The sequence below is a fragment of the Styela clava genome, chromosome 13 (genome assembly GCF_964204865.1).
Source record: "Styela clava chromosome 13, kaStyClav1.hap1.2, whole genome shotgun sequence".
In the NCBI taxonomy this organism is placed as follows: Eukaryota; Metazoa; Chordata; class Ascidiacea; order Stolidobranchia; family Styelidae; genus Styela; species Styela clava.
In genome coordinates this window covers 12,283,800-12,298,130 of record NC_135262.1, presented here as the reverse complement: position 1 = coordinate 12,298,130, position 14,331 = coordinate 12,283,800, and the positions used below count along the sequence as shown (strand labels likewise).

At 35.1% G+C, this 14,331-nt stretch overlaps 2 protein-coding genes across 2 annotated transcripts; one reads left to right on the top strand and one right to left on the bottom strand.

Moving 5' to 3' along the window:
* The first annotated feature begins 442 nt into the window (after nucleotides 1-442).
* On the top strand, nucleotides 443-10,162 carry LOC120332733 (protein-glutamine gamma-glutamyltransferase E-like). The gene is made up of 15 exons (XM_039400048.2): nucleotides 443-557; nucleotides 1,916-2,119; nucleotides 3,396-3,581; nucleotides 4,018-4,178; nucleotides 4,556-4,652; nucleotides 4,894-5,141; nucleotides 5,325-5,502; nucleotides 5,587-5,778; nucleotides 6,478-6,647; nucleotides 7,042-7,195; nucleotides 7,805-7,980; nucleotides 8,132-8,264; nucleotides 8,334-8,497; nucleotides 9,014-9,153; nucleotides 9,619-10,162. The coding sequence occupies exons 1-15, from the start codon at nucleotides 521-523 to the stop codon at nucleotides 9,770-9,772; spliced, it is 2,394 nt and encodes a 797-aa protein (XP_039255982.2). The 5' UTR covers nucleotides 443-520; the 3' UTR covers nucleotides 9,773-10,162.
* A 1,250-nt stretch (nucleotides 10,163-11,412) lies between these two features.
* LOC120332734 (neuralized-like protein 2) lies at nucleotides 11,413-14,144 on the bottom strand. Its single transcript, XM_039400049.2, has 2 exons — nucleotides 13,834-14,144; nucleotides 11,413-12,526 (listed from the first exon to the last, which is right to left on the bottom strand). Exons 1-2 carry the CDS (start codon nucleotides 13,992-13,994, stop codon nucleotides 11,746-11,748), a joined length of 942 nt encoding a protein of 313 aa, XP_039255983.2. The 5' UTR covers nucleotides 13,995-14,144; the 3' UTR covers nucleotides 11,413-11,745.
* Between the last annotated feature and the right edge of the window lie 187 nt (nucleotides 14,145-14,331).

Sequence of the window (14,331 nt, the reverse complement as noted above, 5' to 3'; positions counted from 1 at the left end):
TTATTTTAAAGTCAGTGCTTCAGATCAGCTGACCGCAAGATTTTTGAAAGCTGAATTAATAATCAGGTATTCCGGAGTCTTTGTCTGGTGTAATAGTACTTTCCGGTGTTATAATAAAAGCTTCGTCGATCTATCCATTCTATCGTATCGAGCTATACTTCTGCATAACAGGACCACGTTTCAAGATTAGCTCGCACTTGAATGATCAGAATCAAGTTATAAGTCATAATTATACCACTAATTGAAAATAGATATATATATATAGTGTATGGTATAACGACGCATTGTCGCTACACGTTGGATTATGATCTTTCAAGAATGTATAATCAGAGCTAATTAGTACGTTCCTTAGCGTTGATGAGCATCAGGAGCAGATTTTATAATCAGATAATAAAAGTAATTGGCGTAAATTTGCCTTTTTATTATTTCATTTTTATTCTCATTTCTATATTTTTGTTCATAGCATTAAAAAATAAAAATTTGTTTCTAATTAATTCATTACTAAAGATTGCATAAGAATATGGGATCAGCGGAAAGCAGACCTGAAAGACCAGAAGGTAAATTGTTTTATTAAGTAAAGCCTATATTTCTATATAATAATTCGAAAGAACTAATTGCTGTTCGGAAAAGAGAGTTCTATGACCGGGTGTCAATTTTAATTATTTTATTTTAGTCGCACATTAGAAAAACAGGTTCGTATGTGCTATAATAATATAGGGATAACTAAAATCGTCACCGAAATCCGTATCTAACTGGTCAGCAGTTTATGTTAATAGAACCACAGCATTTATTGAGTGCAAAGTGTAAAAATCAATTTTTAATCATATCGACAACATATTTCTTGATACAAAGTAAAAAGAACGTGATTCAAAGATTCGAACGAATTCAATATATAATGAGTTAATTCTCATTATCTTCCATGATGTCTTAGTTTCAGCTTAGGAATGGAATTTCCCCACAACGTGACTGAAGTAACGTTTTCTCAGCGCAAAACAGGAACTGTTCATCGCGTGATATCCTACGCATTGATATTTAATCTGTTTTCATGATTTCATAGTTTTGCGCAATTTTGTTTTCTACGTGCATGAGATCAAGCTAGTACATACATGAGTCATGTATGAAAATGGGTGTGAGGTTTCACAACCCGTACTTGGTTGAATTATATCCACTATATAACTGTATTTTCGGTTTTTAAAATAAATGAATTATAGAATGAAAAGACTTATTCATACCCGGTAACGGTTAGCATTTTAATCGGTCAACCGATTTTGGTTTTAACTAATGATTATAATTTTATTACGGTTACTAATTTTATCAATTTTGTTGTTATATATTTGAATATATTTGTATTTAGTTACGCTAGTTTTGAATTTACCACATGACACTGAGTACAAGGATTAATTTGTAGAAATCGCTATCATTTTTATACCACCTCAGATTATCTAAAAAAAAAATAGCTGATACGAGCTACTGAGTCCTATTTAATATTTTGATTAACCCGGAGCGTCAAAAATTGAGTAATCGAGTGCTTTCACTTCGCCAAAAATAAATATCTTTGTCATTTCCTTCGCATAGGCGGTAGTAGATGGATATTGGGCCACCACCCACATTTACTCTCAACCAACTTAATTTGATCATTAATTCTTCGCCCAAACTCGCTTTTCACAATTTGAATTATTTTATGAGACAAGTGGGACAACTGGCGCATTTGTGGGCAAGTGTAGAAAGTGGAAACAAGTGTGCTAAAAAGGGAGACAATATGACAAGGGTGACGAGATTTTTGAGACCCAGATTGGGTTACAACCCATATGCGGGTGTTCAAATTCTCAAAATATATTTCCACAATATACTCGAATCAATTGCAGTTATTATTCTTTGCATTGTAGACTAAACCTGTTTCCTCATTTTACCACAGTTCCCACTCCAGCACCGATAGTGGAAGCGACTCCGGATAGAACAGTAGATCCTGATGAATTGCTGCGATTGATGAACAACAATCCAAATGTCGTGATTCAATATTATAATTCAAATCGTGATTTTATTGAAAAATACATCGTAGATCATTTTTGGGAGGAAGATGTTGAAAGATGGTTGATTGGAATCAGGGAAAGATCACCAGGTATTCTAGTTACAAAATCTCATTTGCTATTGGTTGTGGAAGAATGTGCTTTTCTTTAAGGTGACAAAAAAACCTCAATCTATAAGTTCTGCATAACTTGTGGATGGATAATTGTAATCAGACGAAATTTGTGGAGAATAAAAATATGAGTAATACTTGTGTGACACAGGCTGTTAGGATAGATCTCCATTAGTTTTGAACACATCCATCACTTAACGGAGTGGGAGACAATCAGCTCTTTACACGTAGAAAACTGCTATGTTTTTGTAAAGACTTAAAAACCCGATTCCCTTGCCTAATGAATTTATTACTCACTGCCACTGGGATGTGATAGAATTGTGACTTGAATCCTAGAATTCAAATATGTCATATACGCCAATCGCATACGTCATCAATTTAACGTACAATATTAACATACAATAGAATCATTTTAAAAGTATTGGGCCCTTTTGATATGTTTCACATGACTTTGCGTTGAAGTTATGTTCTCAAAAAACCTCAAGACAGTATGTATAACAGACAACATGTCTGCACATCGAAAGTGATAATAGGACTATAGTCGAATATAGAGAATATAGAGAGTTTTGTTGTGTAGTGATAATTGTTGGCGACATGCGTAGGGTGTGAAACATCTGAATGGTCAACAGACATCATATTTTCGCGAATGCAAGAGTTGAGAACTACATTTCATTCAATAGGAAATACTCATTGCCATTATTCACTATTTTACGTGATCAGTGAATAATGTAAACGATAAACATAAACAAATCAGTAACTGGGATGGTATGCAATAGGATTGCAAGATGAAAAGAGGAGGCAAATAACGAAAAAGAATTGTTTATTTTGTTTAATAACGAGTAGAAGAATTGAGTTTTTAAAACTTGAGTGCATATGGTACAATTGAGAATTATCGTATATATATATGTTTTAATTTTGATAATAGAGTTGTACATTTCCACTCCGATTAAAGGTGTTCTATTTATTATAAATATACAACAATCGACATTCAAAAAGAGTTACTGTTAGGAATGATGTCGGTCATACTCAGTAATTTATATTTTCTCTAATTTTTATTGTTAAACGGAATAAAAACTAGGATAATACTGTTCTCTGCCGTATGCAACGCTACAAATCACACGCGAACGAAATATGGAATCAATGTTTAGAAGGCTTTTCTCGGCTCCTTTTGCTTCGTCAGAAACAAGTTCTAGATCTTGGTCATCTTTACCTGGAGGCCGTTCCACTGCCCGATCAACATCTACTTCTTCTTCTTTAGCCGAGAATCTTCAGGTTCGTCGAATCGATTTTCTCAAAGAAAAGAACGAAGTGGAACATCATACTTCTTTGTTCGAAAATAATTCATTGATTTTGAGAAGATCAGCAACCTTTGACCTTGAAATCATTTTTGGAAATCGTGGATTCGAATCGGAAAGAGATGACTTAACCCTTAATTTTGGTGTTGGTAAGTAAAAAATTTCAGGGTATATCTAATTCAAAAGGTATTTCATGTGAAACTTATAAATTTCTGGAGGAATGCAAATGAATATTCGTTTAGGTCAATATTTAATCTCATAGCTTTTATCGAGGTTGTATTGTTTCAAACTTTGTCAAGTCTCCCGGCAATCTTCATTAATTGGCAAGTACTTTACCACCATATAGTTTATAGTTTTAGCATGTTAGTGCGCTGCCTTGATTTTCTCAGATATAAGTCTTTTTTACTTCTGAGTGAGTCTATTTGTGACGGTATTGATAATTTCAAATACATTCAAAGAGATACTTTGAGGAAGCTACCGTAATGATTACATTACCTTCATTTTACGTGTTACTTAGCAAAACTTATAATGACAATTCCGTAGTAATATAAACCGATAAAATCGATTTTTTTTTGTGATTTTCAGGACCAAAACCATCTGAAGCATCGGGTACGAAATTCGTCTGCCCTGTGCTAAACAAGCCAGGAGACAAGAACACTTGGCACTGTTACATGCTAGGACAAAATACAAAGAAATTGTCCGTGAGAATCAACATTCCGGTTAATGCAATCATTGCCAAGTATTCTGTAAGTCCATTCCATTCCATTGCTTAAATATTAGAATGAGAGATCTACCTATTAGCCTACTGTCGCCTGATTCCATTTGATTTACATACAGTATCTTGATTTTCTATCAAATTAACGAAGTAAACGAACGTTAGTGCTAACGTGAGTAAAGTCTGAAGTACAAATACAGAAGTGCACTCTATTTACTGCAGATTTTACACATTGAAGCGACAAAGTTTTCTGTTGTTTTATTTTAACGTGCGCTCACTAAAAATTCCTGTTGACGGAAACAGCCTCGTTAAGGCAAGTCGGACGACCCTATAGAATTGCACTGTATTAGTCAACATACAGATATTCATCACAAGTTTATATGAACAACATCGATTCCTATATTACAGGTATCCTTGGAGGTTGTGAGTGGTACAAGTGGAGGTCGCAAGAAAATCACACATAACGACAACAGCATTATTGTCATGTTCAATCCGTTTGTTTCAGGTATTTGTCACAATTTTTTTTCAAAATCAAATGCTTTTTATAAGCAATTCCGAACATATGTCAATATATTCACTAAATGCATACAATGTATGAATTTCCAATGTTTCGATTGTCCACTACGCACCGACGATGTAAAAAATACTGGACAAAATCGCTATGTTTTCCACAGGGTGGTTCTCTTTCGCCCCAAGCTTTTCGTCTATGTATACAAACTATGTTCGAAATGTTAAATCATATTTAGATGACACCGTTTACATGGAGGATGAACGACAGCGTCAAGAATACGTGATGAACGACACAGGAAACATTGCTCGTGGAAGCTATTGGAGTATTAGTTTGAAATCTTGGGATTACGCTCAATTCGATGCTGGGGTATTGGATAACGTTCTCAAAATGATCGTTAATGACTCTCGCCATCTTGCACAACCAGTGAAAACTTGGAAGAAGTACAACGACCCTGTCTACGTTTCGAGAGTCTTGAGTTCAATGGTATGTTGATCGAATTTGGCGAACGGTAAATTAAAACAAAAGGTGATTGGAAGCATTTAAAAAAATCATTGGGGGTTCGGTGTTCGTTTTGTATTATCTACTTTTTTACAACTTTCCCCGTATATTTAAAGTTAACTGTTAAGTACTGTTGGTCTGTTTAAAATTCTGCGACTTCAATTATAGGTCAATTGCAACGATGACAAAGGCGTCCTATGGGGCAAATGGAACGGAAAATATGAAGATGGAAAAAGTCCTGGGTATTGGAATGACAGTGGAAAAATATTGAAAAAGTGGGCCGATGAAAACATGCAACCAGTAAAATACGGGCAATGCTGGGTTTTTGCTGGAGTCTTAACTACAGGTCATTATTTATATATAACCTAATGGGAACAAATGAGAAAAACATACTTGTACTTGAATAAATAAAAAAACTTTAATATTTTAGCTCTTCGTGCTGTTGGCATTCCTGCAAGAACTATCAGTAACTTTGCTTCTGCCCATGATACAAATGCAAATGTGACAGTGGACATGTACTACGATGAAGACACAGGAGATAAGCTTGAGGAAACTAGCGACTCAATCTGGAACTTTCATGTTTGGAATGAAGGATTTTTCAGACGCCCTGATTTACCAGAAGGTGAAACATAGGCCCGGATACTCTAAAGGAGTGGTCTGCAAACTGCGACCCGCAAACAATTTTTTTCTCTCAAACGACCCCACTTTTCAATTCATAAAAACAAAATATGTTTATTAATTTATTTTTATGTGCGCACGGATTCATATCGTAACAATGGCTGTTGTTTAGCGTTTGCTTTGCGGTAAGTAGCGTAAGCGACGACACATGTTTCTTGTATGTCGTTTACTTGCCTAACGTGCTAACCGTTGTAATATTCAGTTGTAATTTTCACAATATCATTAAATCAACGCTGGACCTGGACCTAACTTAATTGAATACCGGATCCTGTTCTGTACCGTAGAAGACAACGATTAATTAAACAGCACTGTATTGCAAATAAATAATAACATGTACGTGTGTAAGGAATAATAAAGTTTAATAAATAACAATTTATCTGATTTCGTGCTGATCAGACCCGAGAACAGTGAACCAACGGAAAGCAATTATTGCAGTCTTTTTGAGTTTGGTAATTATACAATACGTTATTTAGAATGGTTTGCAAAAAAAAATGATACTTATATGATATTTATAAGTACAGGCGGTTTTTCTTTTGTCGAAACGAAACAAATTTGCATGCATTTTGCTCTCTGAAACATTTTTCCAAATTTTACTCATGTTTTTTTTTCAGTTATAAATGTAAAAAATGAAATATTCACTCAGGTTATGATGGCTGGCAAGTCGTCGATTCTACGCCTCAAGAAGTATCAGATGTTATTGATCCAGGGCGAAACACAAGAAGAGAACTGTTTCAATGCGGTCCTGCACCTGTTAAGGCAATCAAAGAAGGCAATATTCTTATCGGATACGATTCTAACTTCATATTTGGAGAGGTTTGTTAATGATATATTTCATCGTAGGGAACATGAAATAAAATTCTCGATACTTAAAAACACAATGTTCTGTCATTGGAGATGCCTACATTTACTTGTTCTGATCCACGTTGAACCGACATTTGCTGGCATCTACATCTTATTCAATTTGGCACACTTAGCATTTAAATTACCGACAATGATTTTGCTATTGCTGAACTTTCTTCCAATTCCATGTATATTTTATCAAATTTGCTAATGTCGATAAAATGTAATATTCATCTGTATAGATCGGCCGTCTGTCTACTCTGAATTTGTCTCCATCGTACAGTTACGACTGCACTATATTGATATCTTGGAGATCTATAGCTGAAATTATGCCTTTTCATTACTTTCGTTTATTCACTCCCTTTAGGTGAACGCTGACAAAGTCAACTGGATTGTCAGTGGAGGCAAAGTGCGACCAGGGCCCGAAATTTTGAGAAGATCTGTCGGGAAGAATATCAGTACAAAAGCCATCGGAACTTATACCATGGAAGATATTACTGATCAATATAAATACCCAGAAGGTGAGTTTCTTCTACGTTCTTCAAAGTGTAAATCACACGAGTATTTATTATTATGTAGTTATATAAACATACTGATACAAAAATAGAAGAGCAAAAAAAAAATTAGACACCATGCATGATGGTTGTTTTTCAGAGCATAAATTCATTGCTTACTTCCGTAACATCGGCTAATGAGTAATACGGCAACTGTGACGTAGCAATTGAAATTTTAGTAGCCGCTCTGAGACTCTTTTTTAAATTAGCTCGTTTTTGTAATTTTGCTAGATATTCGTCAATTCTTAGTTGTGATTTTGAAATTTAGGTATAAATCAAGCAACTCAGAAGCCTTATTGTCCCAATAAATCCCAAGAGAAACGATAGACTAGGGTTAAATTTGAATCTAACTATTGATAATGATTACTAGTGAACATTTAAACCAGTAAGCAATAACTTCCTTGAAGATAGTAAAGATAAATATCAAAAATTTTACAATAGTAAAGCATAGAAAGGATAAATTTCTCTGGGGTCAAGTGTCGGAGAAAATTCATTTAAAACTGTCTTCAAACAACATTAAATTCTGCAAAATTTTAATAAAAATAAATTTGAATAACTTATTTGTCTAATTTCTAGGTTCACAGGAGGAGCGAATTGCCTTCAATCGGGCTTACGGACGCGGCAAAGGCGACCATTCTTTACGCTTTATTATCAAGAACCCAGAAACTTTGGTGAAGCCCAAGTTTGAAATTAAAATCTTATTGAAAGAGAAGAACATTTTTGTTGGATCAAAAGTTGTTGCTCAAATCATGGTATTTGAAATAATCTGTATTTAACTGAATGATGATATTTTTATATTTTACACTAACCTTCGACGGCCATTCTAGTTCACTCTTTTGTGTTGATCTGTGCATAAATGTACAGTCATTTATCATTTCGACGATCACGATTCTTCATTTTTAGGTCAAAAATATCTCAGATTCAAACGTGAATGCAGCGAGTATTAAAATATCTGGAAGCACAAAACGCCATGTTGGGTCTATCCATGCTTTACTGAAGAAATTATCGCAGAATGTAGAGATTGAAACCGGAAAAGGTAATTTTGCTGGTATACCTATACTCGAGCCGGCATGATATAGCAATTATCAATTAATTTTCGTTTTAGAAATCATTGTGTCGTTTGAAATTGACCAAGCCGATTACATCTACAACATTGTTGATAATAAGGTGATCAATATACGAGTCATTGCAACAGATACAAATGACGGAAACACCAAAGTAGAAGAATTGGATGTCCAAGTCGTTATTCCGAAATGCATCACAACTACGGTGAGGATATTATAATTTAATCAGAATGTAATAGCATAAGCCAGTCCAAGCGATTACTCTACCAATTCTCCATTATATGTTCAACTTTTCACCATCATATTTGCAATGGCAACAAACATAAAAATTCAGATGCTATCCGAAGTAGATTTGTTGGTATGTACTAATACCGGTAAAATCTGAACAAGATAAAAACACATAAATATGGGATGAAAAGTTACCAGCTTTTTTGTTGATCCACGTATCACTCCATATTTTCCCCATTACATTACAATTCTTTACGGTTTTGGGACCGAAATGGACTTACGTTTATAGTTAGTATAAACTAAGTGCCAAAATTGTAATCTACTCGAGCTTTATGTACACTATGTGATATTTGCTATTTACATCAATACAATAACCTTGAAATACATTTGTCTTTTTGTACAATTCAAAATAATTTTTAAAATTTGTTAAAAGAAGAAGTCAAGTGATAACTTTCTATTCAATTACTATAAGTTTTTCTATTATTCGTACCAGGCTCCAGATGTCTTCCCATTCGGCGTGGAAACAAAATTTGACATCATTTTCGAAAACAAGTTCCCGATCACTCTTACTAATGGTGTATTTGAAGTCACTTTTGGAGGAAATGAACAGAACGATCGAAAGTTTATTATGGAGTAAGTAACATGTTTCACTTAAAAAAAACGAATTTATTAACTAGCATTTTACAGCTGTTAAACATCTTTGTCAATGAAGTGACGCTCGCACTAATTATTGGTGGCTGATAAACTCTTCGCCTATAAATTGGAATTTGAACATATATATCATGAGGCCTCTCACCCGGTTGTCAGCCAATTTGATTCAGGTTTGGTAATAGTTAATCAGGTGATGAATCGCACAAGATGCGCAGATAACAGCGACAGCAAGCGTGATTGTGACTGTTGAAATCTACCGCATGGTGTCGCTAGCCTAATTGCTATTTGCACAGAGGCTCAGGCATTCGAGGTGAAGACGGGGCAACTCATAAGACGAACATATCCCATTTGATCGTTTCATGCATAATCCTTCCAAAATTATGTATTTGGAAGCGCTATGAGCAAATTTCTTACGTGCATAGCAGTAATATTAACTTTTTGTTGCAGGCAACCCATTCAACCAGGAAAAAAATACATCGTCAAAGATGTCGTTATAAAACCTCGTGGAAATCGACGCAGCATCAACACAAACATTGATTTTGACTGCACCCAGATAAAAGATATTCAGCACAACTTTAGAACCACGATTAGAGTATTATAAACAAAAGATTTTTAGTTGGTAGACTCTTAGACGGCATCTCGTCGCCTTCGTTATATTCAGAAATACTATATGCATGAATTTCATTTTTATTTTCCATTATTTCTGTATAAGCCAGTGATGATAAACGTTAGTTCAAATATTGTCATCGAGTAAATTGTGCCCTGTCCAAAATTGTATCTTATATTTCAAATATAGCTATGATCCAGCATCTGTTTAGGGTAAAGGAAACGCCATGTAGAGCGTAGTGAATGAAAAATTATTGGGAAAGGGGAAGTCCCTGTAGTGACGTAGTTCCTGCTTAAATACTTTGAAATATTAAATGTTTTTGGTAGTTGCTAATCTACTGTGTAATTTCAATTTGTCGAATATATGCAAAGAGTAAAACATTAATTTTCATATTTTTACTGAAACAAGTATTTGGGGGGCAGTAATTTTATTTTAATAAGTCCGCTAATGCTAATGTACTGACATCATAATATACTTTATTTGTTGAGTACTCGCTAGCAAGAATGGACCAACGGAAAATCCAGAATTTTTTTCAAAAAAATCACATTTTGGGAAAAGCAAGGTGTCCAGAGACTATATACGCATTTTTATTCATTTATTCAAATATAAAACCACTGATCCAGAAGTTCCACTAATGCGGTATTTCGTCTCAGCAACAGCATCAATATAGCAAAGCGATTTAAAGCCCAAGTTTCACCGACAAACGTCGCAATCAACATATATCATAATTGTTCTAATAAGACTAACACTGAATGTTGTTAATTTGGCTGTTTGTGGTACTCCCAAGATTGCTGATTGGATATGGCAATCGGGAATTTTTACCTGAAGTTACGGTTCAAATGCATAGTATTGACAACATTGGCTTTCATTCCATATCGAATTTCTTACTGTACGTTTCTAACCAGGTACTCCAAAAGTAAATTTTGCATGTCTTCAATTGGTAACTTCAGCATGTACCATAACCTAGGAAACATTACCCAAACTGTGCAGTAATATCAATTCACGATAAAGAAGCGATGGATAACTTAAAAACTTGCAGTAATATCAATTCACGATAAAGAAGCAATAGATAACTTAAAAACGTTTCTATGATAAATAAAAACTGACTTCGATAAAGCTATGAAATACGTTAATATAAAAAACAGAATAACAATGATATAATTAGAAATCAAATCATGAATACTGTGAGATATGGAAACACATTGACAGAATTCACTGACAAAGTAAGAAACAAAACGTTTGCATGAAATACGATCATACCAGAAGTCATTATTGGGCACGTAGTGGACATAGCGATCGTTTCAATATTATGTTGTTGTTGTTCTTAGTGTCCTTGTTCTTTGACACGTTTTGAAGAAATCGCTTTTCTCTTCGAATACTGGACCAATTGCTTTGAAATTTTCAGTGGTTGAAGTTAAAATTTTTCTCCAGAAGGCTATTACTTTTTTTTTCGCTATGACGTCATCAAAATTATTCCCACTGGGTGGCGCTACGTGTCTATATATTTGAGCATAGCTCTCTTGTTTTAGATTTAGAATATAAAATAAAACAAGAGAGCTATGCTCAAATATATGGACACGTAGAGTCACATAATTTTGATGACGTCATAGCGAAAAAAAAAGTAATAGCCTTCTGGAGGAAATTTTTATCTTTAACCACTGAAAATTTCAAAGCAATTGGTCCAGTATTCGAAGAGAAAAGCGACTTTTTAAAAACGTGTCAAAGAACAAGAACAACAACAACATAATATTGAAACGATCGTTATGTCCACTACGTGTCCAACAAGCAGTTGGAACTTGCTCTGAAGAAAGATCTGTGAATAACAAATTCGCATGAAAGATTGGATTAATCTAACTTCAGAGGCTATTTGACATATCATGCCCAATTGTTCTATCGGCTATAAGCATTACTAGAAACATGTGATAGGTAATATTATTTACTGATGGTATGGGAACGTGTATTATCTGCTATTGATATTGACAAAATTTCTTTATGGATGTTGGTATTGGCAAATGTTCACATCTCTGACCACTTTTTATTTGGGACCTGATTTTATCTCTAGCTAAGTCAGCAAGCGTCCCAATATATGGAGTGTCTACAATTTTGACCTGTTTTGTGATACTATAGACATCAATAACAACATAAAGAGGTCGATCGAGAGGTATAAGAGTAGCACATGGTCCCTGGTCTTCACCGTTTATAATCAAGTGCATGTTGCATAAAGAATAATCTGTCTTTTCCGAAATGCATATTCTTTCTTCATCGCTAGCAAGTTCAGCTCCAGTATCGCTGTTAACGGGAACCAACGTAACACCAATCCTGCTTCCGATAAAAACAGATTGTCCAAAATCTGGAAATCGATTCCCCGATGATGTAAAAGTTAACTCTTTACGCGCCAAGAAATATAAACTTTTTACAGAGATTCGTTGGTTTGCAAATGACGCGATATTTTTAATTCTTTCTTTATTACCAGAGTCACAGGGCTCTCCTACAATTTCTTTGTGTCGTCCACTGATTCTATTATGAAATTTAGTAACCGCCGTTGCCCAGGTTTGACCACCTTTTGTGATTTGTCTCTCTTCTGTAGAGGACCCTCCCGTTGTCATGTCGGGAATTACCATTTCAGGGACTGTGTGTAATTCTGACGGATCATGCTGGGTTACTCCAATCCGTAAGTGTCCGGACCATCCATCTTGAGCGTCTGATATTTCAATAAGAAATAATTGGCCAGGAAGAAGAGGGCAGTGACTAAAAATTTAAAATACACCATTTGAAATGAATGGGCTCAGAATTCAATAAATGTATATCAAGATAGGCCCAGTGCGAAATAGAAATATATGACCAGTTTTTTCTTAATTTACGTATATTCACGGATTGGATAGAGGAGGCATCCGTAATCGACCAGTGGTCACGTGATACAACAGGCAATGTATACAATTTTCGGCACTCCCGTAGTATGTGAACCAAGATGGCGGACACTGGAACGTAGTATGTGTACCAGGTTAGGGTTAGGTCCCAGGGGTCGGCAACCTTTTGTCGCTCGTGGGCCAAAATTAAGGGTTGCAAGTCATTGGCGGGTCGCACATCATTTTAAAAAGTTGAAAACCGAACGATGAATCTCTCGAATAGAATATAGATTCATTTCCTCATTGCATTGCATCTCAAAAAATTTCATTTAAACATTTTCGGCGCCATTGAACCCTTTGTACTTAGCATCAATTTATCTGCGATTTGTTGTCATTTGTCGGACCGGATTATATTACTCTGCGGTTCGGATCCGGCCCGCGTGCCGTAGGTTGCCGACCCCTGTGTTAGGCTATAATTTTTTTTTCCAATTTTTCTCATTTTAGTTCTATTACGAGTTCGGGGACTAGCCAAGTGACTCCCGTAGTATTTGTACCTGAAATTATGGCCTAACCCAAACATGGTACACATACTACGTTCAGGTGTCCGCCATCTTGGTTCACATACTACGGGAGTACCCAATTTTCTCGCACATAGATTGTATTCTTCGAATTTAGTGTGATGGCAAAATCTTTTTCTAACTATGCGCGTCTAATCTTATTATTTGGGACAAAATAGTTATATATCACTGAGTTAATTGTAGTGTATATGATCAAATTGTTCTTAAACTCCTGAACGACAATGATTCTGAAGCAAAATATATTACACTTGTATGCTGTTTGAAGCCTTGATGTATTTATATATAGTTGTGTGCTATTTTTCTCTCGTATGGATTTATATTTATAGGAAATATTAAAACTATCTATTCGACAGGGATCAGCAGTTGGATAGGCGGCCATCCTCACCCTACGAGTGAGAGAACAAATTCGCCTATCGCGCGGCAAATTGTGTTAGATCCTATATGACTTAAGCATGTGTTAGGTATCTCTAAACCGCGACAATAATCGATACACCAGAATTTTTCTATCGACCGTTTGACTATGCATATCAGAAATACAACTCGAAACCAACCGCATTGCAGCCATATTTATTATCCTAATCAATTACTAAATACACATATGGCACAAGCTGTACGTTGATTCGATACTTACCTGAAGCATAATCCATGTGAAAAACCGGCTTCTCTGTATGCAGCATTTCTGGGTTTATTAATATGAATGTTTTCACCGCATATATGATGAAATTTAAATTTTCCAGTAGTGCCTTTACCACCCCAATCGTTTCTCACTCTTCTCATAATTTCACTGTCCATATTAAGAATATGTAGGCCTATATGTGAGATATTGTAACTACAAATGCGAATGACAACAGTTAGATAGATAATTACTACTAGCAAAAATGTTGCTTGACTCAGGACTATACCTCACATAAACCTGCTCGTTAGTTGACATTCTTATAAATTGTTGAAACTTTAGGTACGCCATCAATTCTCCTCCAATAAACTGCACCTACGTTTAAACCCCGTATCTGGAAGATATAAACCCTTTCTTAAATGTAGGTATATTCCTGATACTAATTTCAAGTCAAGCAATTACATATCAATTCGGAATCAATTAAAATGATCTGAATAGCATGCATACATGTTCAAG

Excerpts from the sequence above, each read along its gene's own strand:
- LOC120332733 (XM_039400048.2), top strand. The coding sequence starts at position 521 with ATGGGATCAGCGGAAAGCAGACCTGAAAGACCAGAAG. Across the intron at positions 5,779-6,477 it reads ACGCCCTGATTTACCAGAAG|GTTATGATGGCTGGCAAGTC; the intron begins GTGAAACATAGG and ends ATATTCACTCAG. Across the intron at positions 6,648-7,041 it reads CTAACTTCATATTTGGAGAG|GTGAACGCTGACAAAGTCAA; the intron begins GTTTGTTAATGA and ends CACTCCCTTTAG.
- LOC120332734 (XM_039400049.2), bottom strand. The coding sequence starts at position 13,994 with ATGGACAGTGAAATTATGAGAAGAGTGAGAAACGATTGGGGTGGTAAA. Across the intron at positions 12,527-13,833 it reads TCACATGGATTATGCTTCAG|TCACTGCCCTCTTCTTCCTG; the intron begins GTAAGTATCGAA and ends TTAAATTTTTAG.